Raw genomic sequence first — 27,835 nt, 5'->3', positions numbered from 1 at the left:
AAGCGGATTTATCTCAGCCGAGAAAAGGAGCAGACACGAGGTTTGCACCCAGGATGTGCTGGCTCTGAGTCAGCTCATTCCACTATGTCGGGAACATGCTGGTAACAGAGCATGTGCCACGGACAGCAGCGCTGGCTGCCGCCTCCCTGGTGGGGCCGAGGGTCCCTGAGACAGAGGCGCCGGGCCCTTGACCATCAAGGGGTAAGAAGCTGCAGCCGTTTGGCGGCGTCCCACCCCCGCAGGTGCCCTCCATCTCCCGGGCCCAGGACCAAGATCCCTGGACCAAGCACCTGGGTGACGCCACGCCCACAAGAAGGAGCCAGACATCCGCAGGCCCGTGGAGACAAGGCGCGCTGCTCACCTGCGGGATGCCGTACTGGTCGATGACCTGCCAGATGTACCAGTCTTCCTTCCGGGACATCTTCCTGAGCCGGAAGGTGGTGACAAAGGCGTACTCGTCGGGCAAGCCTTGCGGGAACACGTCCCTGGAGGGAGACGAGATAGATGATGCCAGGCTGAGAGCAGAGGCTGCAAAGGGAGCCCAGGCACCCCAGGGCTGCCACTCGGCCTCCCAGGACTTCTCGAGCCCGCCTTCTCGCCTGCCTCGGCTGCCTTGTCCTTCCACCAGGCTCCCGTACAACCTTCTGTCGGCCCTTCATTATCCCGCTGCCCCGCCCTTGGCCCCTTCAAATCCAGTGCTCATCTGCTCCCATAACCCCCGGGTCAAGGATAAATGCTAAACGGCCCCAGCCCTCACCTCTCCCCGCTGCTTCTCAGCAAGGTCACACTGTCATATCCCACCCTGCCTGGTCCCTGTCCCACGTGCCAGAGACATCCTCCCATCTCCACAGACTCTGGTTTCCTGCAGAGTGGGTGGGTGGGGGGGTCAGCCCCTCACCTAGGGAGTCCCTTGACCCCCGGCAGCTCCAGCCCAGACTGGCCTGTAACTGCCTTTCCGCCTCCAAACACAGAAGGGACACTGTCCCTGGCCGGAAGCACCCGGCTGGATGGTGCTGTGATGCTCCTGCCACAGCTGAGGGCAGCCAGGCGCTCAGGGGTTCACAGGCAGGCAGAGGCTCCCAGCCAGGAAGGGCTGAGCTCCAGGGCTCGCCTCTTAACCAGCTGCACCCTCACCCTGCACCCCAGCCAAGCCCTGCCCTGGGGCCCAGCCACCTGCACGGGAGGGGGTGGGGGCTGTCTCGCCAGAGAGCCAGGAAGGGAAATGAGGGGGCGGCCGGGTTCCTGGTTCTCAGGCTCACGGACCCCCCAGGGACCCTCCGTCTGGCTGCAGAACCTGTGAGCAAGGACTGGTCTCCCCCGCTCCTTCTGTGAGTTTGGGTCCACAGATCTGAGCCGGACCGGTCACAGTGGTTCTCTGAGCTGGGATCTCAGCCAGGTGCTCCCAGCCTGGGTTCAGGGCCGTCCTAGGTCACTGACACATGGGAGGGAGCCGGCACGTCCCCACTGGTCTGCACAGACCCAGGCTTTGGGGCCACCGATGGACACCACCCCTCACCTTCCTCCTCTTCCTACTGTATCACAAGGCCAGCTGTGTGGCTGCTCTTTCCCACACACGCTTAGCTCTCACAGCTCTGAAATAACACGCACACACGAGGAGCAGATGCATGTCCCAGGTGTCCATACAGGCCGCCTCTCCCTATCTCCAGCGTTACCATATCTCTACCTACACGCAGGCAACACCTCATAGTTTGCTGTGCTTGTTTGGCTTTACTGGGCTTCGCAGGTGTCATGGTTTTTAAAAATTAAAGGTTGGGAGTTCCTGTTGAGGCTCAGTGGTTAATGAATCTGACCAGGAACCATGAGGTTGCAGGTTCGATCCCCGGCCTTGCTCAGTGGATTGAGGATCCAGCGTTGCCGTGAGCTGTGATGTAGGTCGCAGACGTGGTTTGGATCCCGCGTTGCTGTGGCTCTGGTGTAGGCCGGTGGCTACAGCTCCGATTGAACCCCTAGCCTGGGAACCTCCGTATGCCGTGGGTGCGACCCTATAAAGACAAAAGACAAAAAAATAAAAAATAAAAATAAAAAGACTAGAGTGTGGTGCAAACATAACTTTGATACACACCAGGAAACCAACAACTTCGTGCTACTTGCTTTATTTTGGTGTTTATTATAGTGGTCTGGCACCAAACCTGCAGTATCTCTGAGGTGTGCCTCTGTCTGCCTACCTGTCTAGAGACTAAGACTTTTCCTTACTCTTTACATATATATACACATACGCATGTATGTGGAAAAGCTGGAGGGAAAAATGGAGAGGGGAAAGGTCACCATTAACAGAGACCATCCAGAGAAAACAAAATGCCCTAATCGACTCCTTTCTACAAACCAAGGCAGCAGACGGAGACCGCAGGGAGGAGGGCAATGGATTTGGCGCCGAGGGACCTGAACTGGGGGCCCGGCCTCTGCTTCTAGGAACGAGGAGGCTTTGAACAAGGTCGTACCCCATTTCGACCCTCAACTGTCACACCAAGTAAATGCTGAGAACGACAGAGGCCTTGCGCCCCTCATTTTACTGTACTGAGAAATACAACAGATGAGGCGTGGGAAATGCCCTGCAAACATTAAAGTGAGAAAACTAGAAATCTTGAAAGTGACACCCCTTTTCATGGTGAACAAAATTCATCTGTTATTTATTTATTTATTTACTTATTGTGTCTTTATTTGTCTTTATTTGCCTTTTTAGGGCCACACTGGCAGCAGACGGAGGTTCCCAGGCTACGGGTCCAATCAGAGCTGTAGCCACCGGCCTACACCAGAGCCACAGCAACGCTGGATCCTCAACCCACGGAGCGAGGCCAGGGACGGAACCTTCGTCCTCATGGACAACAGTCAGATTCGTTTCTACTGAGCCACGAGGGGAACTCCTAACCTGTAAATTGAAATTATACGTGTAGATGTATCTGTGCCTAAATTTCAAAGCATCAGAAATGAAGGGATACTCTTGTTTCTTGACACGTCAGAGCTTTGTTGGTTTGATTTTGTTTTTGGCATTTCGCCATTAAACCAAACTCGAGACCACGTCAAAATTCCTTTTCGGGGCAACTCAGCACAACATAAACCCAGATCCATTTCCCGGGAGCACTCTGACCCCACGTGCAGAGAGCAGTGGCCAAAGCCACTGTGCTGTTTGCTCCAAATATCCCGTTGGAAAAAACAGCATCCGCCCGCTAGAAAGACAGCATCCGCCAGCAGGTGCGAGGCCTCTGCTGGGCTTCCCACGGCATCTGAGGGACGTGTGCTCCCTCCCCTGTCTTGTTCTGCCTCTACTGCATGTCTGCTTTAAAGTGAAGCTGCCTGTGATTTTTTTTTTTTTTCTGTTTCTAACCAATATGGATGGTGAGTTGGACAAATTAGGCTAAAAAAGTAAGAAGAGTTAAGTGGGATATGGGATCTAGACTCTGTTCACCCCTCTGTTGCCTCCAAAGGAGCATGGGACCTGGTGACTAAGAATAAAATCACCCAGCATCTGTACCCCAGCCCCGCGTGGACGGGACAAAGCCCACTGTCAGGAAAGGGACGCCTACCCTGGGGGTCCATGGTGATCACCGTCTCCACTGAGGGGTGGGACGGCCAGACTCGAAGAGAGAACGTGAGGAGCTCCCTGGTAGCCCAGGGGGTTCAGGGCCCAGTAACTGGTGTAAGACAGACACCCAGTGAACACTGGAGTGGGTCTGCAGTGGCCTCTATGACTACGTGACTCCGGGCGCTGCCATGCCCGAGTGTCACGCAGGGGCTGGTCCCGAGCAGGTGCCGTGGATCTAAGCCACAAATGAGCAATGTCTGTTTGCTGAGCTGATAGAAAAACGCACGCGTGAATGGTGGAGGCTGAACACCAAATCTGTGTGAGAGGGGGTGCAGAGGGGTTGGGGGACTCAGGCCATCCCTGCTAACAGACGGCTAGAACGGGTAGCATTCCCAGGCCAGGGACGTGGTAGCTGCATCTCAGGACGACCTCACCAGGCACTTTATAGGCTAAATCCCCACCCGGCGCGCAGTGACGACCGACCGGCTCCTTCCTGCGCTTCCCCAGGCGCCCAGGGCAGGTCTGGGAGAAGGAAGCACTCACTCCGTCCTCTGCACCACGGGGAAGGATCCCATCCGCACGTAGGAGCTGTGCGCGCCGTTCTCTCTCTTGCCCAGGATGGTCTTCACACTGAACGAATCCATCAGGTCAAAGCCTGTCCAGAGAGAAGAGCCGGGAGTGAGCGTGGCCGCAGGGGCAGGGGAGACAGAGGAACCGCACGTCTGCAGCCCGCCTGCCCTGGGGAAGCGGAGGCGAGTAAAGCGGAGGTGAACACAGAGTGGGGAGCCCGCGGCTGCCACTCCCATTTGCCAATTCCAGGCAACAGGCGCTGGGAAATGCAGACGCTGGGTTTCCAATGAAACCTGAGCCTCGCGCAAGTTCTGGATCAGGTGAGGCGCACAGGAGACGGGCACCGTCCCGGTCAGGTCAAGTGACTGGCGCTTGGGAAGCCCACGTGCAGACACACGGCTCGCCCAGCGCAGGCCGGCTCTGCGGGCCAAGGGCCAATTCAGGGCTGTCCTTCCTGCAGCCGCGTTTTCACAGCACATTTGGACTTGGCTTGATACGCCATTTAGCAGCTTTTAAATTGCATTTTTTTTTGTCTTTAGGGCCGCACCTGCAGCATACGGAGGTTTCCAGGCAAGGGGTCGAATGGGAGCTGCAGCCGCCGACCTACACCATAGCCACAGCAACGAGAGATCTGAGCCACATCTGCCACCTACAGCACAGCTCACGGCAACGCCAGATCCTTAACCCACTGAGCAGGGTCAGGGATCGAACCCTCATCCTCATGGATACTAGTCAGGTTCATTAACCACTGAGCCACGAGGGGAACTCCTAAACTGCATGATTTTTAAGGAGCGAAACAACAAAGAAGAAAGCTGTGTTCGGGGTAAGGGATTAATGGAAAGGCGGATTTCGTTCGTCCTGATTTTAAAAGAGGACCTTTTACGCTGACCGTGGACGTGATGGAAAAGACCTGACCTGTGGGCTCAGGTGAGGCGGTGGGACGGGGAGGGGTCATCCAGCTCAGCCACCTGTTGCTGTGACACTGGGTGGGTTACAGGGTCCGCAGGCGCCTCGGTACTCGGTTGTGAAAGAAGCTTGACGCCATCGCATCGGGGGTCAGGAGAGTCCCGGGCCACCCCTCGGTGTGTGGGAGGAAACTGGGAAACTGACTCAGCAGGTCCGCTGTTAGTGACTCTCTGCCCTCAGCCGCACAGCCTCACCCGCCGCCCCCTACAAAACTGCCTGGACCCGTCTGGGGGACGGGCCCGAGTCCCGCAGATGGGTCCTCAGAGAAGCTGGACCACAAGGCCCGCGGGAAGCAGCAGAGTGACTCAGCGGCCTGACTGCGTCCCGGGGAAGGGAAGGCCCGGAGCAGATGAGAGGAAGCCGCCTGAGGGCACCAGCCCGCCCTCATCGCCGCATCCCCAGGGCTAACACAACTCTCCGCGTCGCCTAAGCCGTGAGACTTGCAGAAGGTTCTTGAGGTCTCCGACATCCGAGGGCTGCCACGGACAAGAGGAAATGACCTTGGAGGACTCACGTGAGAACAATGAGGACGAATCCCACCACCAAGTTCTGTCCTGAGAGAGGACCGATCATCCAACTTCCTCTTTTTTTTTTTTTTTTTTTTTTTTTTTTTGCTTTTCAGGGCCGCACTTGTGGCACATGGAAGTTCCCAGGCTAGGGGGTGAATCAGAGCTGCAGCTGTCGGCCTGCACCATGGCCACAGCAACACAGGATGCAACGAGTTGCATCTGCGACATCTACCGCAGCTCACGGCAACACCGGATCCTGAACCCACCGAGCAAGGCCAGGGATTGAACCAGCATCCTTACGGATACTGGTCAGATGCTTAACCCACTGAGCCATGACGGGACCTCCTCAACATGCCCGTCTGAGAGCCTCTCGGTTCCAAGCCCCGTGTGAGACGCTGCAAGGACAGGAAGGACTCAGGGTGGACAAGGAGTTGGAGCAGTAGAGCCAGACAGGCCTGGGCTGTGCTCCTGCCAACCAGGTCCTGGCTGTGTGATCTTAGGTTGGCTGCCTGACCTCTCTGAGCACCTGTGAAAAGGGACTGTCTTTGTAGGTACCTCGCAGGGTTACAGGGCAGCTTAAAGGACACAATCCTAAGTTCTTCACGGAGGGCCTGGCAGACAGTGAAAGACCCACGAAGCTGTCTGCACGGCCCTTAGTTCCCATTACAATGACGGCCTCTTCTCCACTGGCCTCTGTGCGTGGATTATTTACGACCGTTATTTACTCATTCCATCCACATTTGCCGAGGGTCTGCTCTGTGCCAAGCAGGTGTGCATGCCGGAGAAGCAGCCGGGAGAGGTGACGTCCTGGCTCTGGAGGCGCAGGGACCCCAGCGAGAGACTGAGAACGAGCAAACACCCAGCACAAATGCCAAGGCCGATTCCAGGCAGTGAGGGAGAACTGAGCAGGCCTGGGGGTTGACGGGAGCAGCACAGGGGTGAAGGGCAGGCCTCGGGGACAGGCCACCAGAGCAGAGGCTGCCCCAGGCCTGGAGCAGGGCCCTTGATGGTCCAGGAAGGCGTTCCACGCAGAACAAGGCTGTGCTGAGACCGGGGCCCTGGGTGACCTCAGGCAGGGCCCCTCCCCAGCCCCTCCCAGTCTCAGGTTGTCTGGTTCCTGGAAGATGACTAAGAGTTGCCATCGTGTCATTTCTAAAGAGCATCTCACACACCAGCTCATGAACAGAATTCAGACACGATGCTAAGTGATGTTTGGTCCTGGAGACAGAAAACACGCATCCAGAAGCTCCCTCGGGGATGAAAACAGCACACCCGGGACAGTGCTCATCAATGCTCAGGAGGCCGGTGACCCAGCCTCTCCAGAGACAGTGGGTGCCCGCAAGGAGCAGGGACCCCCACTTTCTCACCTGCACCTCTGAGCTTAACGCCTCACACAGCCCGGGGGTCCAGCCAGAAGCAGCTGGTGGAACTGACTGGGGCCACATGGGAGGGGCACTGCGAAGATCCAAAGGGACCCTGGACGGGGAAGTGTCCCCGTGAGGCTGGGAAGCACGCTGGGGGCTTGCCTGGGGACAGGCTGGTACCTGGGAAGGGGCACTGGTCACAGGGCTCCATGGAAGGGACACCAAGTGGTACAAGGCAGGGAGCCTGTTTAGGTCTCGGATTCTGTTCCCGAGAAAGGCAGACGAGGTAGGAGCAGGTTCTGGAGCTGGTCTGTCCTGGGTCCTTAAGCTGGCCCAGCGCCGGCGTCCCCGTGCCTCCGTCACCACTGAGGCAGGGACCAGGGCACAGTGCACAGGCTCACCACCTCCAGGGTGTCCTTCCGTCTCCTCCAGCCATAGCAGATGGGTCCCCTGGGGGCAACACGGCCTGGGGACAAAACTCCTGGAACTTCTACTGCCAGGAGGAGGGGGGGCCGTCCTCCAGAAAAGCAACCACTCTCATTTAAGGAGAGGAAGAGGGGACGGGCCAGCGTCTGGGTGAGACACAGCGGGGCCCCTCGCTGCTCTCAAGCTGTGGCTCCAGGACTCCAGGGCAATCACTCGGCCCCCGAAAACCCCCACTTCACGGGGCTGCCTGAGGCCTCACAAGGCTGCCTGGCCCTGGGTGCCTCCGACTCAGAGAGCAGGCTCAAAATCTGGCGGCAGCTGCCTGATGCCCGCCCTGTGAGGTGTCCACGCCACAGCTCCATCCCTGTCGCTGGAAACCGCCACCTGAAGCTGGGTTTCCCTGAGGCAGTTCCACGTGGGAGAACAACAGCAACAACAAAACAGCCTTAAAAAGCCAACAGATGCTCTAGTTCCGCTTTCATCAGTTTCAATGAATAAAAACAAAGACTTAAACACGACGAAACTTTGAACAACAAGCAATTAAGGAGGTGGCAGCCAAGGGCACCGCAGAAAAGATGAATTGCCTGCAATAAATGAGGCCCGGAAGGAAAATGAAAAATGTTCCGAGGTACCTGGGCTCTGATGCGGGGAGCACGAGATAAAGAAGCAATTGTTTAACGCAGGAATGGTGAGGTGGTGCCTCCCTGAAGTCACGGTGTCAGCTGAACCAGGCGGCCTTGGGGACAGCATTACGAGTGCCCGGAGTCCCTGGCAGCACCTGCTCCATGCCGCTCTCCCCTCATCCTCCAGAGGTCCGTGCCAGATGCTCCAGGCTCCAGAGTGACGCCCGGGTCCTTAGGGGCTCTGGGCGCGGTGCCCATGGCTTCTCTGTTCACGGGACCACTTTTCTCATGGAAGGCCAACGATTTGAGGCACCAGGCCTGATCTGACTCAAGCTTCCACCTCTAAAAGAACAGGACCTCTAGTTGTCATTCTCTTTTTATTTTTTGTTTTCTTGGGGCCACAGCCGCGGTATACGAAGGTCCCAAGCTAGGGGTCCAACTGGAGCTGTAGGCGCTGGCCTACACCACAACCACAGCAATGCCAGATCCTACCTGTGTCTGCAACCTACACCACAGCTCACGGCAATGCCGGATCCTTAACCCACTGAGTGAGGCCAGGGATCGAACCTGCATCTCATGGATGCTAGCTAGATTCGTTTCCACTGAGCCACAACAGGAACTCCTTACTTGTCATTCTTATTTGAGGCATTGTTTGTAGAAAGAGGGAAGGCCAGAGAAAGGAATTCACTAAGCCATTAAGGGCCTCCTACATCTTAGATGCTCTGTCGGCTGCTCAGATGCCAATAATCCCAGGGGACAAAATCCAGTGCCCCCCTCCCCCCACCAAAGTTTAGCATCTACAGGGGAAACAGGAGTATGGATCCGCAGTGTCCATATCGTAGGTAAATGACGAGGAGGGGGAGAAGCTGGGCTTGTACGGGAGCACATGGAATATTTTCCTTGCCGGCTGAGGAGCAATCAGGGAGGGCTTCCCAGAGAAGGCAAGGCCTGGCTTGAATTTGAAGAACAAATAAAATCTGGGCCAACAAAGCAGGAGAGCAGAGCATCCAAGGTAGCTGGATGTGCAAAGGTCATCGGACCCGAGTCGGCCAGGTGCCTTCTGAGAATCCTGGCTGTTTGGAGACGTTAGGGGGACACAGGCTGGGCATGAGTTATGCAGGGGCTGATCAGGCTGGGCTCTGTTGGCCATGGGAAACAGTCTGAGTTTCTTTGTACAGGCAGTGGGGAGCCACGGAGGGATCTGGAAGCAAGGGAAAAACACTGCCTTGTGTCTATGCTAAAAGGCCATCTGGTGGCTGGGGAGGGAGAGGCCGGGAGAGGAAGGCCTAGCCGGGGTAACACAGGCCGGGGTGGGGGTGGGGGTGGGGTGGAGAGGCTGGGCCAGGGGTCGGGCTGACTTGGTGATTATCATCTGGACGTCGAGGCCCAGGTAGGAGGAGTGAGAAAGCGGGATGTCGGGGCCAAAGTTTGGAGCTGGGCCGGCCAAGCCTGTGACTTTCTTTGGGCATGAAATATCGAACCCTCCAGAAGTGTTGTAAAAGACCATTAGTTGCTACAATTTGCAGAACATTCAGTTTGTAGAGCCAAGAGGGGTCCTCAGAGCCATTAGCTGTGGGGAAACGGAGTCTCAGAGATGCTGTTGGGAGAGTGACCCAAGCCGCCTGGCTGGGGAGCAGCACGGTTAGTCTAAAGACCTACGCCTGCGAACTGCTTTGTCTGTTCTCTTCCCCATCCTCACTGTTCCAGCCCAGATAAACCCTAAAAATAGCTGGAGGCATTTAAGGAAACGCCTAGAGGTGCAGCTTTTGGGGACCACACTTTTTTACAAAAGCTGCTCTGATTATCCGACTGTATCTAAGGTGGCGAGTCTGCAGCGCCATCTCTCCATGACTCGAGCTTCAGCCTCAGCACAGCGGGGCCTTTTTTCTGCACAGCTTATAATTAGGGAAGATGATAGATCCAGCAGGTTCTCTGCTCCCAGAGCTGCAAGAGCAGGGCACATGCACCGCACGCTGGTGGATGCCCACCTGCCTGTGATTTACTTCCTGGGGGCCTCGAGCCTAGAGAGGGGAGGGGAGCTCCAGGGTTCCACTGATGCCAGCTTCACACAGCGGATTCCAAACACAGACTCCTCAGCAGGTGCCTCCTTGTTTGCAGGAGCCAAAAGGGTTTGTTCTCAGCTCTGCATGAGCACATGTGTCTGTACACATGCATGCACACACACAGATGCACATGTGCATGCACATGAAAACGCACACGTGCGTGCACAGCGGTGCACACACACATACATGCGTAAACAAACATACAGGCACAGACACAAACACACACATTCTGCATCTTCCCAGCAGCAGTCAGTCACTCTTCAGAAGGAAAAATACTGGGGGCTCTTGAGTCTGCAGAGCCTCAGGAAGGCTCATTCTGATTCACAGACGACGTGACAGGTCCGTGTGTTCATTCCACCCCTCCCTTCCGATGGCCAGGAGGTGAGCCCTGACGCCGCCACCAACTCGCGCAATTGCTTGAGGTGTTTGTACCTCAGTTTCCCGAACTATAAAACACATAACAGTGCCAACCTCATATGCTGTGAAGGTGAAATGAGAAAGTAAGTACAGACCCCGAGGCAACACAGTAGGTGATGCTAAGTGTCAATCACTGCCGTTTTGTTATTACTGCCACCCTGGCAGCACTTCTTTCCATGGACAGACACCCTAGATCATGAACTGTTCAGAGGAGACGCCGCTATGAAGGACTCATCCCTCGGGAAGCCAGATGTTCGCTCGGGAGGGTAAGAATCCGCTTTGAGGAGTGAGCACAGACTGTCCAGAGCCAGAGCTCCGCCGGAAGGACCGAGGCAGTGAGCGGACACGTCGACGTTGGGTTGCCCAGCTGTGTGGCCCTTTGAGTGGTGAGTGTCAGTATTTTTCACTTCGAGGTAGCCACGTTAACAAAGTAAAGTGGATGAAAGTGTTTTTTGGAGTTCCCGTCGTGGCGCAGTGGTTAACGAATCCGACTAGGAACCATGAGGTTGCGGGTTCGGTCCCTGCCCTTGCTCAGTGGGTTAACGATCTGGCGTTGCCGTGAGCTGTGATGTAGGTCGCAGACGCGGCTCGGATCCCGCGTTGCTGTGGCTCTGGCGTAGGCCGGTGGCTACAGCTCCGATTCAACTCCTAGCCTGGGAACCTCCATATGCCGCGGGAGCGGCCCAAGAAATAGCAACAATAGCAGCAACAACAACAACAACAGACAAAAAAGACAAAAGACAAAAAAAAAAAAAAAAAAAAAGAAAGTGTTTTTTTTTTTTTAATACACAGTGGCTGCACCCACCGTATAGGGAAGCTCCTGGGCCAGGGATTGAAGCTGTGCCTCTGAGGCAACCCGAGCTGCTGCAGTCAGGTTCTTAACCCACTGAGCCACAACGGGAACTCTGAAAGTCATCTTTTATCTCATGAGCTGGATCAAAAAAACCCTGATAAGAGACAGTACCTCACTGGGTCACCACCTTCACCCCAGGCACTGCCCCAGAAGTGCTTAGGAGTTTATCTGAGAGGCGGGAAGTGGGGAGAGAGGCAGTGATGAAGAGAGTGGCACCAACCAGCGGCCCCGGCAGGTGACCGCAGCTGGATCCCACTCGGAAGCTCTGGGAAATGGGCCAGAGAGCCAGGGTGTTTCTGCACCGAGGGTCACCGGTTGAGGGCTGGGGTGCTGTGGAAGGGCGCTAACCCTCTGGCAGCTTTCACCTGCTGTGCACCCTGGCAGCACCATTTTCTTCCACTCCAGAAACATCCCTCAGGCAGCAAGAGGCACATGCTGGCTTCCTCATGTGGGCAGGCAGGGTCCCTGGGGTAGGGCCAGGCCACTGGTGGTGCCTACAAGGCGCCTGGCCCTGACTGCCCACGGCTATGGCCTCAGACGGAAGACTGATTACACATGGGTTAGAACTGGACCCGAGGCGCCTCGGGATGGAGAGTCGGGGCCTCTGACCTGGTGGGTACTGGTGAGGAGGGCGGGGTTGTGTCCTGGAGGGGCAGAAACTTCCCTGAGATCCTGCGCTTGAAATGGCTGGCAGGACTCCTGGCCACAGAGAAGATGCTCTCGGCCACCAGGACGACGGGGAAGCCGGCCCAGCCACCCCCTGCGCATCCCCGCGGACCCCGTGGTGTTCAGAGACTGTCTCCGCGCGCTTAGCTCGGCTGCTGGCTCTGCAGTCACGTGTCGCTCTGTTTTTTCATCCATCAATTCGGTCATATATTAATAACTCTGACTCCCTCGCTCTTTCACTCCCAAACACAGGGGTCTATTCACTCTGTTATCCATGCTGTCAGTCACTCGCTTCCTCTCTCCCCACCCCCCGCCCGACGGCCCCCTTACTGACTCCACAGCATCCCCACCGGCCCCCGGGGGAATGGGAATGGGCTTCCCTGCTGGACGGTTCGGGTGAGGGAGCTGCCACCTGCACGGTTCAAACCATTCTACCAGGACTCTGGGGAAAGGTAGGAACGAGAACAGCACAGCGAGCCCCCCCCCCCCCCCCCGACTCAAGGAGAGTCCCGGTCGGGTCCAGCACACAGCGCAGCACAGCACAGCACAGCGCAGCGCAGCACAGCCGCGTAGCGCGGCCGTTCCTCTCACCTGTGATCTCCTTGGTTCCGCCACTGGTGTACTTAAAGCCGTGTCCTTCCACACGAACGCTGGGGCAGAGCACGTCTGAGAAAAGCAAGAGGAAATAGAGATTGATGACAAAATACATCTCACCGTCACTCTCTGCACAGCACGTGACATCACACGGACCCCACCCCACCTCCGGCATGTAGGATGTTCTGCCTGGAGTGGACGCAGGGAAAGGCCACATCGATGGACTGTTTCACTTACTCCCAAATGGACTTAAGCATCATCGGCTCTGCAAACACTGTGCCCTGGAAGGGGGAGAAACGAACGGGCCAGGTCCCTACCCACCAGGAGTTCACAGCCCGTCCACTAGAGGGAGCCAGACACCGAACTCCACAGGATCATATGTGGTAGAAATGGGGGGTGGGCGCAGGACACATACCCAACCCCTAGTCCTAAAAAGGCCACATTTGGGGTTTCTCCTAAAGGAACAGTCAGACCCAGCCAGAAGGACAAAAGAACGAAAGCTGATCCAGCAGAGCCATGGACTTATGTATGAAAAACCCCAAGTCAGCGGGGTGTCTGCAAAGTGTCTGCTGTGCCACCCTAGGAGCTTCAGGTGCAAATCCAGAAGCAGGCAAATCCTGGGAGAAGCAAGATGGCTCAGTAATACAAAGGCAAGGGAGTAGGTTACACCGCAAAAGATACCTCCTCATGCGATATTACATAAATGTCTTATCTAAATGTCTTCATGATTTCTCACTTTACAAAAGGGCTGGAAGGAAGAGGGATTCTTCCAGTTGCCCTAGAAACCCCAGAAAGAAATTTACAGCTGACAAAGAGGAAAGGGCGGGGGACGGATAAATGGGGAGTTTGGGATTAGCGGATACACACGACTATACAGCGAAACAACAAGGACCTACTGTAGAGCGCTGGGAACGACACTTTGTATCTTACAGTAAGCTATAATGTAAAACAACCTAAAAAGAATACATACGTATATATGTATGCATAACCGAATCACTTTGCTGTACACTTGAAACTAACACGGCATTGTAAATCAATGCTATTACAATTAAAAAACAAAATCCCAGACAGAGAAGGGATTGAGACGTTTCAAGTTCTGGGCCCAAGTGTTGGATGGCTCCACTGCAAGTCTTCTAATCGCTCTGTCACCGTGAGCGTGTGTGACATGGGACACTTACAAAGCACACACTTGTCACAGGGTTGCTGGGAGGACTGAGAAAGATCAAGCCCTAACAGGACTTAAATTTAGCACCAGAGGCAACTTAATGTAGACCCCGCCCAGCTCTTGAAGCAATCAGGTTAGACCTGTTGTTAAAATAACGGCACCCGGGTTACTAGGCAGTTCTGTCTTCCCATCAATGCCACGTGCAATGACCTCTTTCATATTTAGGGCCACAAATTTTCCCTGCACGACCAGCCTGCAACCCCTTTACCACTCAGCAGCGAGGGAAAGAATGAGATGGTCCCTGATTTGGGAGGAGGTATTTTTAATGTTTATCCTACAAGGCACCAGAGGTCTGACAGGCCCCAGGGAAGGGGATATTTTGGAAACAACACAGAGGGACCTGTCTGTCTAGAACCACATACAGCGGGGACGCCAGCCCTGCGAATTATTTAGACAGCCCCACCCAGGACAGCGGCAGCTGTGGGGGGCCCTGAGGGCTTGAACGTTGGCAAGCCGCCAGAGGGACCGGCTGGGACCCTGCGTCACTTCAATGAACGGACCCAGAAGGTCCTGGCCTTGATTATGAGCAGACCTCTGGGGGCTCATGGCTGGAACTCGGGGCAGGCAAAGCCACTGAACCTTGTCTCTGCAAGTACCCCAAGGGGACATCTGATCCCCAAGCCTGGACGGTCAAAGATCGTGCGAAGGCCATGAACACCGAGAATAACAGGACTTTTTGGAGACGTGAGAGCTTCAAAAATGCTTTAAGAATCATTCCCCAAACCACGTGCCAACCCCCGTCTGGGGCCGCCGCTGAGCCTCATACACTCAAAAGCCTCAAGTGGGAATTTACAGCAATTTAGTAAGTCGGGACCAATGACTCCCCAAACAGCCCCTCCAGCCAGGCTCCCCAGGGTCGAGCAACCCAAGCCCATCACGACAGCCCTTTGGCCAAGATACGCCCACATCTTGGATAATGATCTATTTATTTCCACGTTACCTCATTTCTTCAAACTAAACCATTTCCAGCGCTTCCAGAAACGCTCGAGGCAGCGAGCTAGGTCTAGGGACACACGATGGGACAACAGAGAAGCCCCCACCCCTGCCTGCAGGATATCTGAGGGCTGACGCGCAAGGGACCAGGAACATGGAAGCGCCAGAAAGTGTCACAGCTGCTGTGACATCCTGTGTCCCCTGGCTTCACAGGCTCCATCTCCTCCATCCTGGGACCCCGCTCGGCACCCCCAGGGCCTCACTCGGGTGAGAGTGAGGCCCTGGGGGTGCCGAGTCACCCCCTACCCCAGGCTGGGTGAGGGTGAGGGCGCCTCCGCCGGGTCTGGATCCTCGAACGGCTGTCTCCCCACTGAGTCCACAGACCAGGCTGAATCTCGGTGCAGCTGTGTCTCCACTGTCCCCACAGCTGCGGGCACAGAACAGGCCCGGACACCTGAGCTGCGAAGTCCACGCTGAGCGGTGGGCCGGACGCCCCCCAGGCGTGGGCTCCCCTGTTGACACCAGGAGAGAAGACTTCAGATGCCCTGCCAGGGAGGTGCGACAGACGCCGCTCGCTGTCCACCTGACAGCCGGTCCCCACTTCTTGCTAAGACAGCATGACCTTTATTCAGAGTGGCAGCGTTTTCAGCCCAGGGGGCAAGAGTGGCCGGTCTAAGCCCCTTATGGTAATTCTGGTCTGCACCTTCCCAGCCACCCTTCCGCTCGGGGCGGACACGTGACCCAGACCTGGCCCAGGACAGAAACATCAGAAGTTTCTCAGAGAGCTTTTGCTTCTGGTGTGAGGGGACAGGCAGGTGGAGGGGGCTGGCAGGTGCATCCTCCCTTCCTCCTCCTTCTAGTGCGGGATGTGACGCTGGCAGGACTGCTGGGAGAAGGGAGGAGAGAGGAGCCCAGCACAGCCCCCCCGAGCCTGGGGGAAACGCACAGGAAAAGCAGGCCAAGTTCATGGTGAAGGAGCCACGACAGACTGGATCACCCCCACGTAGGCAACCAGCACAGATGGATCAGGTAATTGTTCAGGAGCAACCTAAGAAGAGGTTCTGGAATGAAGGATAAGGCGAAGTTCTCGGGACTCAAAGTGGGTATTTAAGTAATTCTTGGTGAGTTGGCTGATCTTCCTTCTTGAAAGTGGAAGACCACACAAAAGACATGGCTGGTTACCAAGCCCCTGTTCCCCTCGTTCGCTGACTGTCACTTACTGACACCTGTAGTCCTTCAGCCTTTGGGGACATAGAACATTCTAGACTTCTGGAAAACACCCAGGTCCTGCTGCCCAGAAGCCTTCCATAGAGGCCAAGTCTTGATCAGCACTGCTGCTCCCAGACGGAAAACCAGGAATTCACTGCAGTTTCTCTGGAAAAATGCTTCCACTTGTCCTCAGTTTACCGAGCGGCAGAAGGAAGTGCGTGGTTACGCGTCCGGGGAGGAGGGTTTGCACAGGGGGTCTCTGCAGACCCTCTGCTTGGTGCCGACTCGCCCGCGGTTCTGTCTGGAGAAGATAAGCCATGCCAGCCCCTGGCTCCCAGCCCGGTCTCTCCAGTTGGGGAAAAAAGAAAAAAAAGGTGCTGGCAATTATTGAGTGCCTACTGTGTGGGGGAGTTTTACCCACAACCACTCAAGGAAGTATATTTTGTTCCCGTTACACAGAGGTAAAAACAGAGACTAAGAAAAAAAAAAAAAAAACCTGAGGCGAAGAGAGGTTAAGAATTCACCAAATTGGAGAAATATCTGGTTTTTTTTTTTTTTTTTTTTTTTTTTTAGGGCCACAGCCATGGCATATGGAGGTTCCCAGGCTAGGGGTCGAACTGGAGCTGCAGTTGCTGGCCTACACCACAGCCACAGCAACACGGGATCCAAGCCGTGTGCGTGACCTACACCACAGCTCATGGCAATGCCGGATCCTTAACCCACTGAACAAGGCCAGGAATGGAACTCGCGTCCTCATAGTTACTGGCTGGGGTTGCGACCGCTGAACCATAACGGGAACTCCTAATATCTGGATTCGAATAGAGATCCACCCGTGTCTTGAGTCTCAGGGTAGAGACCGCATCCCAGTCTAGTTGAGCAGGACCAGTAGATGCAGGGAGCAGAGCCCGAGGACTCAGCGAGCAACGGAGAGGAAGCAATCATGGCCCATCCATCACCGGCGGCGGCCGCTGCTGAGTGCAGCTAACCACAGACCCTGACGACAGGCCAAGTGGGCAGGGAGGGGCGGAGGAGGAGGAGAGGAATCAGAGCCACGGCAGACACGCGGCGCGGCGCCTCACCTCCGAGGCCGGCCAGGAAACCATCCACACCCCCCCACTTAGGAGAGCAAGGCCCCGGGCCCAGGGACGACAGGAGCGACAATTAGGACCTCAGAAGGGCTCCCAGGACCGCGTGCCCCCTGGTCTGGGTACCGCGCTGGGCGCGTGTGGTGCACTGTTTCTGCTGTGCCAGGGGCGGCGTTGTCTCCGCGGTCGGCAGACACATGGAGAGGGCTTGCTCCGTGCAGACACTGCGCCGGGCACGTCCAATCCATTAGCACGTCTGATTAACCCCTCCCTAGAGCCCCCCAGACAGGTGCTGCTGTTCTCGGACGCGGGAAGAAAGGCACAGAGAAGTCAGCAAGCTGTCCAAGGCCGCGGAGCCAGCAAACGACAAAGGCGGCCTGTGGCCCCGTCATCCGGCTCTGGACCACCACACCACATGGTCTCTGCAAGGTCACCTGCCCAAGGTCACCCAGCACGTAGGGATCCACATCTGTCTCCAAAACCTGCAGGCCAGACGGCCAGCTTGCTTCTTCCCAAGGCAACCCCTTCTGCCTCTGGACACTCCTGACATGTGCAGGGGGCTTCCTCACTCTGTGCCGAGAGATTTCACCTGCTCTCCGGGTTCTGCCCACTGGGTCCGTCTGCTTGTGCCCACTTACACCTGACTCCGGGCAGGGCACTGGGGAACTTGGGGTGGGGCCTGCTCTTGAGCCTGGCCTCTGCGGACACCAAACCCCAAACAGGCCCTGTCCTCTCTCACAAAAGCCATGTTTCACGACAGCCGGCGCCCTCCTCTCCTGCTCTTCTCCAGCTGAGCATCCCGGGCTCCCGGGCAGCTCCCGCACCCAGAGCAGGAAGAATAGAAAGAATAAGACCCCATGGGAGCAGGAAGACTCCGTGAGCACAGGCGCCACAAAACCACAGCTCCCCAGGCACGGCTGGCTCATTTCTGTCAAGAGACACCAGTCTGTAGCATCCTGTCCAACACACAGTATACTTATCGTGCCCATTTTTCAGATGAGAAAACCGAGACTCAGAGGGCTCGTTGGTGGTGTAAACCATACTCAAGCCCAGTGTGACTCCAGCACTTTCCCACTCGCTACCACAACCCGACACACACATACCGGTGTCCGGAAGATGGTACATAACGTACGCAACACGTGAACTGCCGTCACTTCGCCAGGGCGGAACTCAGAGTAGATTCAATCTCCTTTTTGCTTTTCTACATTTTCGAATTTGCTTTAAAGATTTGCATGTGATTCCCTAGACAGTATTTGTAAGTTAGTATCATATCATTATCTTTTAAAAACAGGCCTGAGCCTTGCCCTGGGGTGTGAGCAGTCACAGGAAAAGCAAACGCACAGAAGGTTCCAGAAAGTACAGAGCTCGAAGAGCAAGGGGTCTGGTTTGCAGGGGGTGGGGGAGCCTGGAAGCCAAAGTCCAGGGAGGGGGAGAAAGGGGGTGGGTCAGGGGAAGCCTCGAAAGCCCAGGCTGGTTTGTGATTCAAGCAACGAGAAGGTTCTGCCCAGGATGCGGGGAGGAGACGCTGGCCAGGGAGGGGTAAGCAGCTACTATGAGGGGGACCCCTGCAAGCAGGGGGTGGTTTCAAGTGTCCTGGTCTCCCCGGACCGCTTCCCTCCTGAGGACGGCCCCTGTCCCGCGGGCGGAGCACCAGCAGGTGTCACCAGAGACTGCAAGGACCTCCTGCAGGCTGGGCAGGGGAGTAGGAGGGAGCAGGGGAACAGGAGGGGGGCAGGGGAACAGGAGGGGGGCAGAGCCTGTGCCCAGTACTGGGTGCCAGGGCCTGGCTCAGCCAAGCAGTGACCTTTGCACCTGGGGTCTGAGAAGCACCAATAAATGCAAACTCCTTCCCTTCCAGCCACATCCAGTAGGTGCCTGCCACGCACTTGGCCCTGAGCTGGTCCAGGCTGCACAGCAATGGGCTCCGGCTCACTTCCCTCGCACCTTCATCAGTTCAGCAGTTCTGGGCTGTAAGACACAGTCCCCTTCACATCCCCTCTGTGGCGGGTGGGGAAGAGGACGCAGCCAGCGAGGGTCCAGGGCCCACGACCTAACGAGCTACACCACAGCCGCCCACCTGGAGGCGCAGGACCCCCCAGAGAGTCTCTCAAACTGGGTGCCTCACTGGCCTCACCCTCACCCCACCCTGCTTCTCTCGGTCTCCTGCTCTTTGGGTTTGTTTTTTCTTTTTATTTTTTGTTTTGTAGGACCGCACCTGCAGCATTTGGAGGTTCCCAGGCTAGGGGTCCAATCGGAGCTGCAGGGTCCGGCCTGCGCCACAGCCACAGCAACGCCAGATCTGAGCCACATCAAACCTACACGGCAGCTCATGGCAATGCCAGATCCTAACCCACCGAGTGGGGCCAGGGATTGAACCCACATCCTCCTCACGGATACTAGTCAGGTTCTTAAGCCGATGAGCCACCCGGGAATGCTACCTCCTACTCTTTGAATTTCCTACATTTATGACCTCGAAGCCACTGGAAACACAGTGAGTTCAAAACAGACACACTTGCTCCTGCCGTCCCACCGCTCCCATGTGACGCTGTCCACCTCCATCCAACAGCTCATGTCCATGTAACACGGGCAGAGGTGGCCCCTGACTCTGGCCCAAACGCCGGCCCCGGACAGGAGGGTGCGTGCGAAGCGCCAGCATCCACCGAGCTCTACGTCCCGGGTGCGGCCACCTTCTGAACGTTTCTGTGCTTCACTGTCAAAGGCGACATGAAACAAAGCCTCTGGCGGCCTGGCATTCATCTCCGAATACAGCTCCCGAGGCTCCCCAGAGACCCGAGACCCCTCCCAGGGGCCTCCTCTGCCCGCCCTCCGGTCCTTCACTCCAGCTGCCCCAGGGCGCCGGCTCCCGACTCCCGGCCGCGCCCAGCCCGTTCCCCGACATAGAGTCTCCTCGGCCTGGACTGCTCGCTCTTCTCGGCCGTGGTCCGGGCAGTGTCCTCAGAGGCCCCCAAACCACTGGCCCTACAGCAGAATCCCTCTCTCTGGTTCATTCTTAGCCTCCCTCATTATGTCCGACAGAGCAAGTGTTTTAACTTCCGGCTAGAATTTTCACTTGTTTCAGGGCTTTTTCTACAGTTTTGTTCCCCCCAAGATAGAGGGTGTGTTTATCACATGAACTCCAGGACGCTCCAGGCCTGCAGTCAGCTTCCAGCCCAGGGGCAGCACTTAACCAGGCCTTCCTGGACCCGTGAGTTAGATGCTGCCGTGAGGCTGCCGGCTGGGTTTCCTCCTCCGCCTGTTTCGGACGGGGACACTGAGGGTCAGAGCCCCCGCGTGGCTTCCTCAGGGACACGCGGACAGCACAGAGGGTGGGGGCCGACACGCACCTGGCACCTGCGCTGAGCCAGGCGCTGCCGAGAGCACTTCTGTGCTCTGATGCACTTAACCTTCGTGGGAGAAGGCGGGATTGGTGCACCCACTCTACAGATGAGGCGGGCAAGCACGAGGCCAAGGGAGAAGTACAGCGATAAAATGACAAACACGGGACCTGAAGCCCAGGCCCATCGGCCTAAACATCTCGGGGCTGAACTAGGACACAATCCACGGGGCCTCAGAAGGTCAGAGCAAAACGAAGAGGGAGGAAGGAAGGAAAACTCGCGATAGCTCCGGATTTTAAAGGGGCCTCACCCTCATTACAGGTTTACTGGCTCCCTCTCTTCCTTTTTTGCGGTGCTCTGTGGCCTCCATCCAGCGGTGGACTCACGGGCAATCACGAGGTCCCCCTCGGCCGGCCCCGCTCGCCCCTCGTGCTAACGGGAGACGGCAGAGACTGGTGGGCTGACCCTGGAATCGCGCTGGACTCCCCTCCCTAACAGCCCACTTCCACCTCCAGGGGTACAGCCCGAGGCCCGTCTGTTCTGAACGTGGACCCGAGATCCCCGGGGCCCTGGGGTGTGAGGAGCAGCTGTTTGCAGGGTTTGTAGCCAGTGCTCACAGCCCAGGGTGTCCGCACACGTGGACACAAGCCCCTGTGACGCAGGCCCAGTGAGCAGAGAAGGGGCTAGGCCGTGGGGTGGATGCACTGGGGCCAGGGTGCGACCCTCTTGAGCCACCATGTCCCTGGACACCCCCTGCCCCCAGGCCCACGTCAGGAGGGTGGGACATGTCTCCCGGGGAATTTTACATTTGATCTGTGACTTGCTAACACAAAGTGCATAGCGGCCTGGGCTCCTTTTGTTCTCCTGCCCTGGGGCCGCCCTTGTGTGGAGTGGGGTCTGGTCAAGGTGAGCAGAGGTCACCAGAGATGCTCAGCTCCACATCCCGGCCTCCTGTAACCCCTGTGTTCCACCCACTCCCCAGCACAGGCGCTCTGGCCCATGGGTGCTCGCTTGCAGCCCAACCAGAGCATGTGGCAGGATTTGGGGGTTGGAGGCAGAAGATCCCTGCAGCAGAAAACCCCGGGCTGAGCAGGCGCTCAGGGACACCGAGGCTCGCCCTGCAGGCGTGCGGGAGCCCTGACCAGCCTGGCTCCCTCAGGGGGGCTCTAAGCACCTGTTAGCAGCATCCCTGCATCACTCATCCTTGTGCCTGGTTGTTAGACTGATGTCAGGGATAGGAACCTTTACTGAACACAAAAAACAAAGATCAAGCAAAGTGGCTACTTCCAGAAAACAAGAGGAGATATTTCACAAGTGCACACAGGCACTCAAAAGCACTGATTTTTCATGAAGCTGTATTTTTCTAAGCAGCCGCATGCAGCCTGTTTGGGGAAGGGGCAGGAGGAAGGGGGTTTTGCTATGCTCATCACCTGTGTCTAGGTTCCTGCGCATGTGCATGTGTGTGTGTGCGTGGCCTGTCTGCACAAGCATGTCTAGGTGTGACTTGTGTGTGTGTCTGCTTGTGCATAAACTCAAAGAAACTAGAGTCTGTGCAATTAAAGGGCAAAGGCACAGTTTATAGGAAAACGCGTCACGGAGAACATGCTGCTGTGACGACTGTCTCCCCCTGCCTTCCAGGAAGCGTGAGGCTCTATCAGAAGCACCGCAATTAATCAGCCACGTTTCTTGGAAAGCCCCTAGACATCCTGGAACCCGGGCCCCCCGGGCTCTCAAGTGCGAATCGAGTTCAGCTAGGACGGGGTGAGCCGCAGGATGCGAGAGACACTCAGAAATGCACTTTCTCCCCGTGTTTAATTACAGAGAGGCGCCCTGGGACGTAGAGACATGTGCTTATATATAGACTGTGTATACGTGTGTATACATTTTGCAAGTGCCAATTTCGTCGTGGCCCCTCTATTTTATCCGTGTCTCAACTCAAAACGACAGCCACTGTGGGAAAGGCACAGTCAGACCTCCCTGAGCTGGAATTCCTGGCATGACGACGCCAGTCAATGAGACGGTCACGCCAACGTGGACGCGTCCTCTGCTTGGGATGGCAGCAGAGACACAGAGAGCCCAGGCTGGCACTGGCCCCACAGCCTGGCAGGGCAACGGGAGGACCTTGAAGCCCTTTCTGGTCCCACTGGGGTGCAAATCCGGGAGGGATGGCAGGAGTTTTTAGGCTATGCGGCACCTCTAAAAGTGACCAGGAGGGGAGACGAGAGAGCAGCGTGGAGGGGCAGTGGACCAGGCACAGTGGTCAAGACTCACAAGGGAGGGGGCCCTCCAGGGGGTGCCGCCCACCCCGCTCGGCACCCCAGGAAATGCCTCTCTAACATCACCGCAGGGGCCAGTGGCAGTGACTTCAGATTTCTATCCTATCAGAAGCTGCTATTGGGGTGTGTGTGTGTGTGTATCTTCCCTACAAAGCCAGGCAGTAAACACTTCAGCCTTTGTGGGCCACGTGGTCTCTGTCACAACTACTCGCCTTGCGGTTATGTGAACAGAGCCACAGACAAGACGTAAACAAGCTGACATGAAGTATGTCTTCCAATAAACCTCACTTTGTAAAACCCGGTGCCTGGCCGGATCTGGCCTGCGGGCTGGAGCTGGCCGTCCCGCGCGTTAGATCAAGGATGGCCTGGCCCTCCTGAAGGGGCCAGTTTCCTCTGCAGGACTCACAGGAGATGACCTTCGAGATTCTGCTTGATTCCCTCCTGGGACGGGAAGCTCAGACACGGTCATGTCATGTTTGGGAACTTGCGTTTTTTGACATTTTTGAATACAGAGCTGCCGTAAAAACCATCAAGTATGATCATGGGAACACAAAGACTAAGCGTCACAATAAGGTATTCACTGGACTGGGAAATATCGCGGCTTTAGAGGTGAGGAAACCAAGGCTCACAGAGGTGACGTCTCGGGCCCTGGGGCCCAGCTGGCAGCTGGCAGAGCTGGGACTCCATCCAGCCCTGGGCAGCAGATCAGAGGTCCTGGCAATGCTGTGCCCTAATTATGACGGGCACCAACCCTGCGCCAGTCTACACAGGGAGCCTTTCATGTGCATGTCCCCTCGGCTCTAGAAAGTAGGTAATATTGTTTTCACTCTATAGGGAAAACTAAAGCTTAAAAAAAGTAATCTGTTAAAATAAAGACAGAAACCTGTATTTAACTGGGGCTTTTTAAATTTTTTTAAATTTTGTGGCCATACCCGCAGCATATGAAATTTCTAGGCCAGGGACTGAATCCAAGCCACAGCTGCAACCTGTGCCAGATCCTTTAACCCACTGTGCCGGAAGGGGATCAAACTTGCACTTCCACAGCAACCAGAGCTGCTGCAGTCGAATTCTTAACCCACTGTGCCACAGTGGAACTCCTTCACTGCGTTTTTTTTTTTTTTTTTTTTGTCTTTTGTCTTTTAGGGCCGCACTCGCAGCATATGGAGGTTCCCAGACTAGGGGCCTAATCAGAGCTGTTGCTGCCGGCCTGTGCCACTGCCACAGCAACGCAGGATCCGAGCTGCGTCTGTGACCCACACCACAGCTCACGGCAATGCCAGATCCTCAACCCACTAAGCGAGGCCAGGGATCGAACCCAAAACCTCATGGTTCCTAGTAGGATTCGTTCCCACTGCGTCCTGATGGGAACTCCCTTAACTGGTGGGGCTTTTAGACCTGAGTCCATTTGCTGAACCCTGATGCTATAACATCACAGCTCCTGATGGGGAAAGGGAGGCCTTCCTTCAGTGCTCATCCCGTAACCCTCTCATATCCCTACACTCTCATCCTCAGTGGGACCTTTAAGGCCGTCAAGAGTGCTTTGAGGGAGGAGGTAGAAAATCTTCGCAGTCACAGTGGTCCGGGACCCTCCGATGCTCAGCCCTACCCAACAGCACAGACAGGTGACAGGTGTGGTCCGGCAACTTCAGAGGCGGAGGCAACCGGAGGGGAAAAGGCATTTATGTCGCTCCCTTGAAGGGAGATAATTTTTTTTTTTTTTGGTCTTTTTGTCTTTTTCTAGGGCCTCACTCGTGGCATATGGAGGTTCCCAGGCTAGGGGTTGAATTGGAGCTGTAGCTGCCAGCCTACACCACAGCCACATCAGATCCGAGCCGCGTCTGCGACCTACACCACAGCTCACAACAACGCCAGATCCCCAACCCACTGAGCAAGGCCAGGGATCGAACCTGCACCCTCGTGGTTCCTAGTCGGATTCGTTAACCACTGAGCCACGATGGGAACTCTGGAGATCATTTTTTTTTAAGACGGAGAAACACTGCCCTAAGTGAAACATATTTAACTCAATCATCTTTCTGAAGAGCAATACACATATACACATATTATTCAGAAAGATTAAAATATACACATGTGTCATATGTGCATATATACATGTGTCACACACACACACACATATAAAGAGCAGATGGTCACATGGCGTATGTCAGGGCCGTCACTGTGCCAAGCACTTTCCAGGTCCCCACCTTCAGATCCTCAAGACATGCCTCAAGGTAGAAATGTCACCATAATCCTCTTGGTGCCAGTGAACAGACAGGGCACGGAGAGGTTAGGTAACCGGCTGGGGAGGCAGAGCTGGGCTACACCAGGCAGCCGGCTCCAGCCACTGGGGTCCCCAGCACGCACGCAGAGACACACACACACACACACACACACACACACACACACACAGGCCCCAGCCTCTGCCACCAGCCCACGCTGCCCCCAGGAATCACAACGCACCTGCAAACCTCTGCTGGGAACCCACCTTTGGGACAAATCTGCAGAGTTCGGTCCTAAAAGTATGGCCATCACAAGAAACCAGACCCCAGAAGCAAAGAGAACAACAGTCCTTTTGGGGGGTGGACAGGAAATGAGGGTACATGCTCCCTGCTGGTTATAAAGTTGCGTGCTATGTGTGGTGTGTACGTTGCATGCTATGAGTGAGATCAGCCAAACCCCCTGGTTCAAGAGGCTGAAGGCGGCAGCAATCGGGTTTTGACGTGTGGGTCACACAGGTGCTGGCAGAGAGGGGAGGCAGGTGGGGTGGCAGCAGGCTCGGGCCTGGCCGGACACAGCTGGGGGACTATTTCTTCTTCCTTGATGTGCACAAAATCAAAATCAACGACGGGTGGCTTTTAGTTTCCTGTCGCTTTCGGCAATGTTCTAATACAATTTCCCAGCATATAATCAGAAAGCGGTAACCTGGGGGGTGACCTCGATCAAGACAAGTTTTCCCAGGAGGAACGCCCAGTGACCTCTGGGCCAAGGGTGGGGCCCCAGCCGGAATTGCTTCTTGAGGCTGCTGTGGTCCCAGGAGCCAAGCCACAGGCATCCGGCAGCGGCTCCAAAGCCACAGCTGGTGCAGCTGCTGCTGCTGCCCGGGCTCTGGGTCCGCCCAGGGGACGAGCTGGGTGTGTCACCACGTGGCCACATATGTGCTCCCGGATATGTGTGTACATGTGTGTGCGTGTGTGCATGTGTATGCGCATGCGCACGAACGTGTGTGTTTATGTGGATGGGTGTGTGTGTGTGTGTTGCATGATGTGTGTGGTGTGTGGGAGTATATTGTGTGTATGTTGCATGGTGTGTGGTGTGTGTGGTGTATTTGTGTGTGTGTTGCATGGTGTGTGTGTGTGTATGTGATGTATGGTGTGTGTGTACGTGTTGCATGGTGTGTGGTGTGTGTGTGGTGTGTGTATTTGTGTGTATGTTGCATGGTGTGTGTGTGTTGCATGCTATGTGTGGTGTGTGTTGCGAGGTGTGTGGTGTGTGTGATGTGTGGTGTATGTGATGTGTGTGTGTGTTGCATGGTGTGTGCTGCATGCTATGTGTGGTGTGTGGTGTGTGTATGTTGGTGGGGGGGGTTGCACACTCGCAAGCACACACACGTGCCGAGTTTCACCTCGAGTCTCTGGGCCACAAAGAGGGACATGGGGCTGGAGGCAGGAGCCGGGTCAGGAAGACTTGGTCACTGGGACGAGGCCACCAGCAGGGCTGTGACCCCTCTGATGGCCACACAACTCAGGCTCCGAGGGAGACAGGCCCAGAGAAACTCCCAGGCTGGACATGCCACCCAGACACGCCACCAGCCAGCCCCAAGCTGCCCTTGGGCGTACCTCTGGGGGTTGAGGTAAGCTGCAGAGCTGAGCCTCCGTGCTCGCCCCCTCCCCGTGGGGAGGTCACCCTCTCCTCCCCGGCTCTGCCCCCACCCCGCCCCCCAGCACAGGTGCCCTCAGCGTCAGGACCATCCTCCTGCAGCCCTTGAACCTCTGCCTGGAACTCTGGGCCCCTACATCTTGGCATGAACCGTTCTCTGCCGTCATTCCAGGCTTAATTCAATTTTCCTCAAAGTCCTTTCTGTAACCTTCCCACCTGAGCCCCTGTGTCAAGCGGTCCTACTTCACCTTCCGAAAGCACTTATCACCCTCTGAAATCACCTGGGCCAATTACTTGATTGTTTTCTCAATCTCCTTCCTCTCTGCAAAGTATCATCCTAAACGTATGATCACAGACGAATCATTCACCGGCGTGATCCCCTGGCCTCAGAACGGCATCTGGGAGCCACCGGGGGAACAAAAAAGGTGTTGAAAAAACAAGGCAATAGTGCGTGCAAAGAGCCCTTAAGACTCACTGTTGTGAGCTGGTATCTTTAAAGGTCCACCTCGTCTGTTCCCAATTACAAAAACGAGTCGTTATTTCCTTACAATCTCTTCCACTGCATAAAACAAAAAGGCACAGATCTCCACGTGAACCTAAGGAGTCCCCGTGTGCAGGTGAGCCGCCCGCGGCGGCCACAGCCAAGGGCCAGAGCGCCTCTCGGGGAGTGTCGGCACCCGGCCACCCTCACTCACAGCGGCCCGGCCACCAGCAGGCTCCAAGCCCCGCCGGGGCTGAGGCTCAGCTCGGAGCCCACACACAGCCACACTCTCCAAAGGCAGGGCTGGGCAGAGACACGACACTTTCCCAGTGACTGCGGGACAATAAACTCACCCCCCACAAAAGAAGCCTCTCTCTACCCCCTCATTCTCTCTCTCTCCCCCTCTCCCTCGCCTTCTCTCTTTCTCTCCCCTCCCCATTCTCGCCCCCCATCCTCTCCTTCCTTCTCTCCCTCCTCCTCTGTCTCTGTGTGTCGCAGCGCTAAGTACCCCATCCAGCAGCCAAACCTCGCGGCAACATCCCTATAGCTGAGCACAGACACAGCACACGGAGGCCCCGAGGGAGGAGGCTGAGTGTCGTGAACCAGAGAAGCACGAGGCCCCTCTGTGCCCCCAGCCACGCTATCATCCAAGGCCTAAAGGACAGGCCCGACCCAGGACATGCCCCTGCCCTGGGGAGGGGAGACGGGCCCACCAGAGAGCGTCCCCAAATAGAAGTGGGTGGAGGCTCCTCCAGCGGTGGCCGCTGGCATCCTGCAAGCTCGCTTGCGGCCACACGATCAGCTATATAAAGGCTGCTTCACGGCC

The 27,835-nt window shown here is 56.3% G+C and overlaps 1 protein-coding gene across 1 annotated transcript in view; it reads right to left on the bottom strand.

The window, feature by feature from the left end:
* The window catches only part of COL22A1 (collagen type XXII alpha 1 chain), a 244,154-nt gene that overhangs the window by 186,257 nt on the left and 30,062 nt on the right, over positions 1 to 27,835 (bottom strand). Inside the window, exons 4-6 of the mRNA XM_021088863.1 lie at positions 12,590 to 12,664; positions 4,085 to 4,196; positions 362 to 485 (exon numbers count right to left, since the gene is read on the bottom strand). Coding sequence (XP_020944522.1) covers positions 362 to 485; positions 4,085 to 4,196; positions 12,590 to 12,664 — 311 coding nt within the window. The remainder of the gene's footprint in view (positions 1 to 361; positions 486 to 4,084; positions 4,197 to 12,589; positions 12,665 to 27,835) is intronic.

Source organism: Sus scrofa, chromosome 4 (genome assembly GCF_000003025.6).
Source record: "Sus scrofa isolate TJ Tabasco breed Duroc chromosome 4, Sscrofa11.1, whole genome shotgun sequence".
In the NCBI taxonomy this organism is placed as follows: Eukaryota; Metazoa; Chordata; class Mammalia; order Artiodactyla; family Suidae; genus Sus; species Sus scrofa.
Note: the sequence above shows the minus strand (reverse complement) of the source record. Positions and strands in the feature narration are given on the sequence as shown.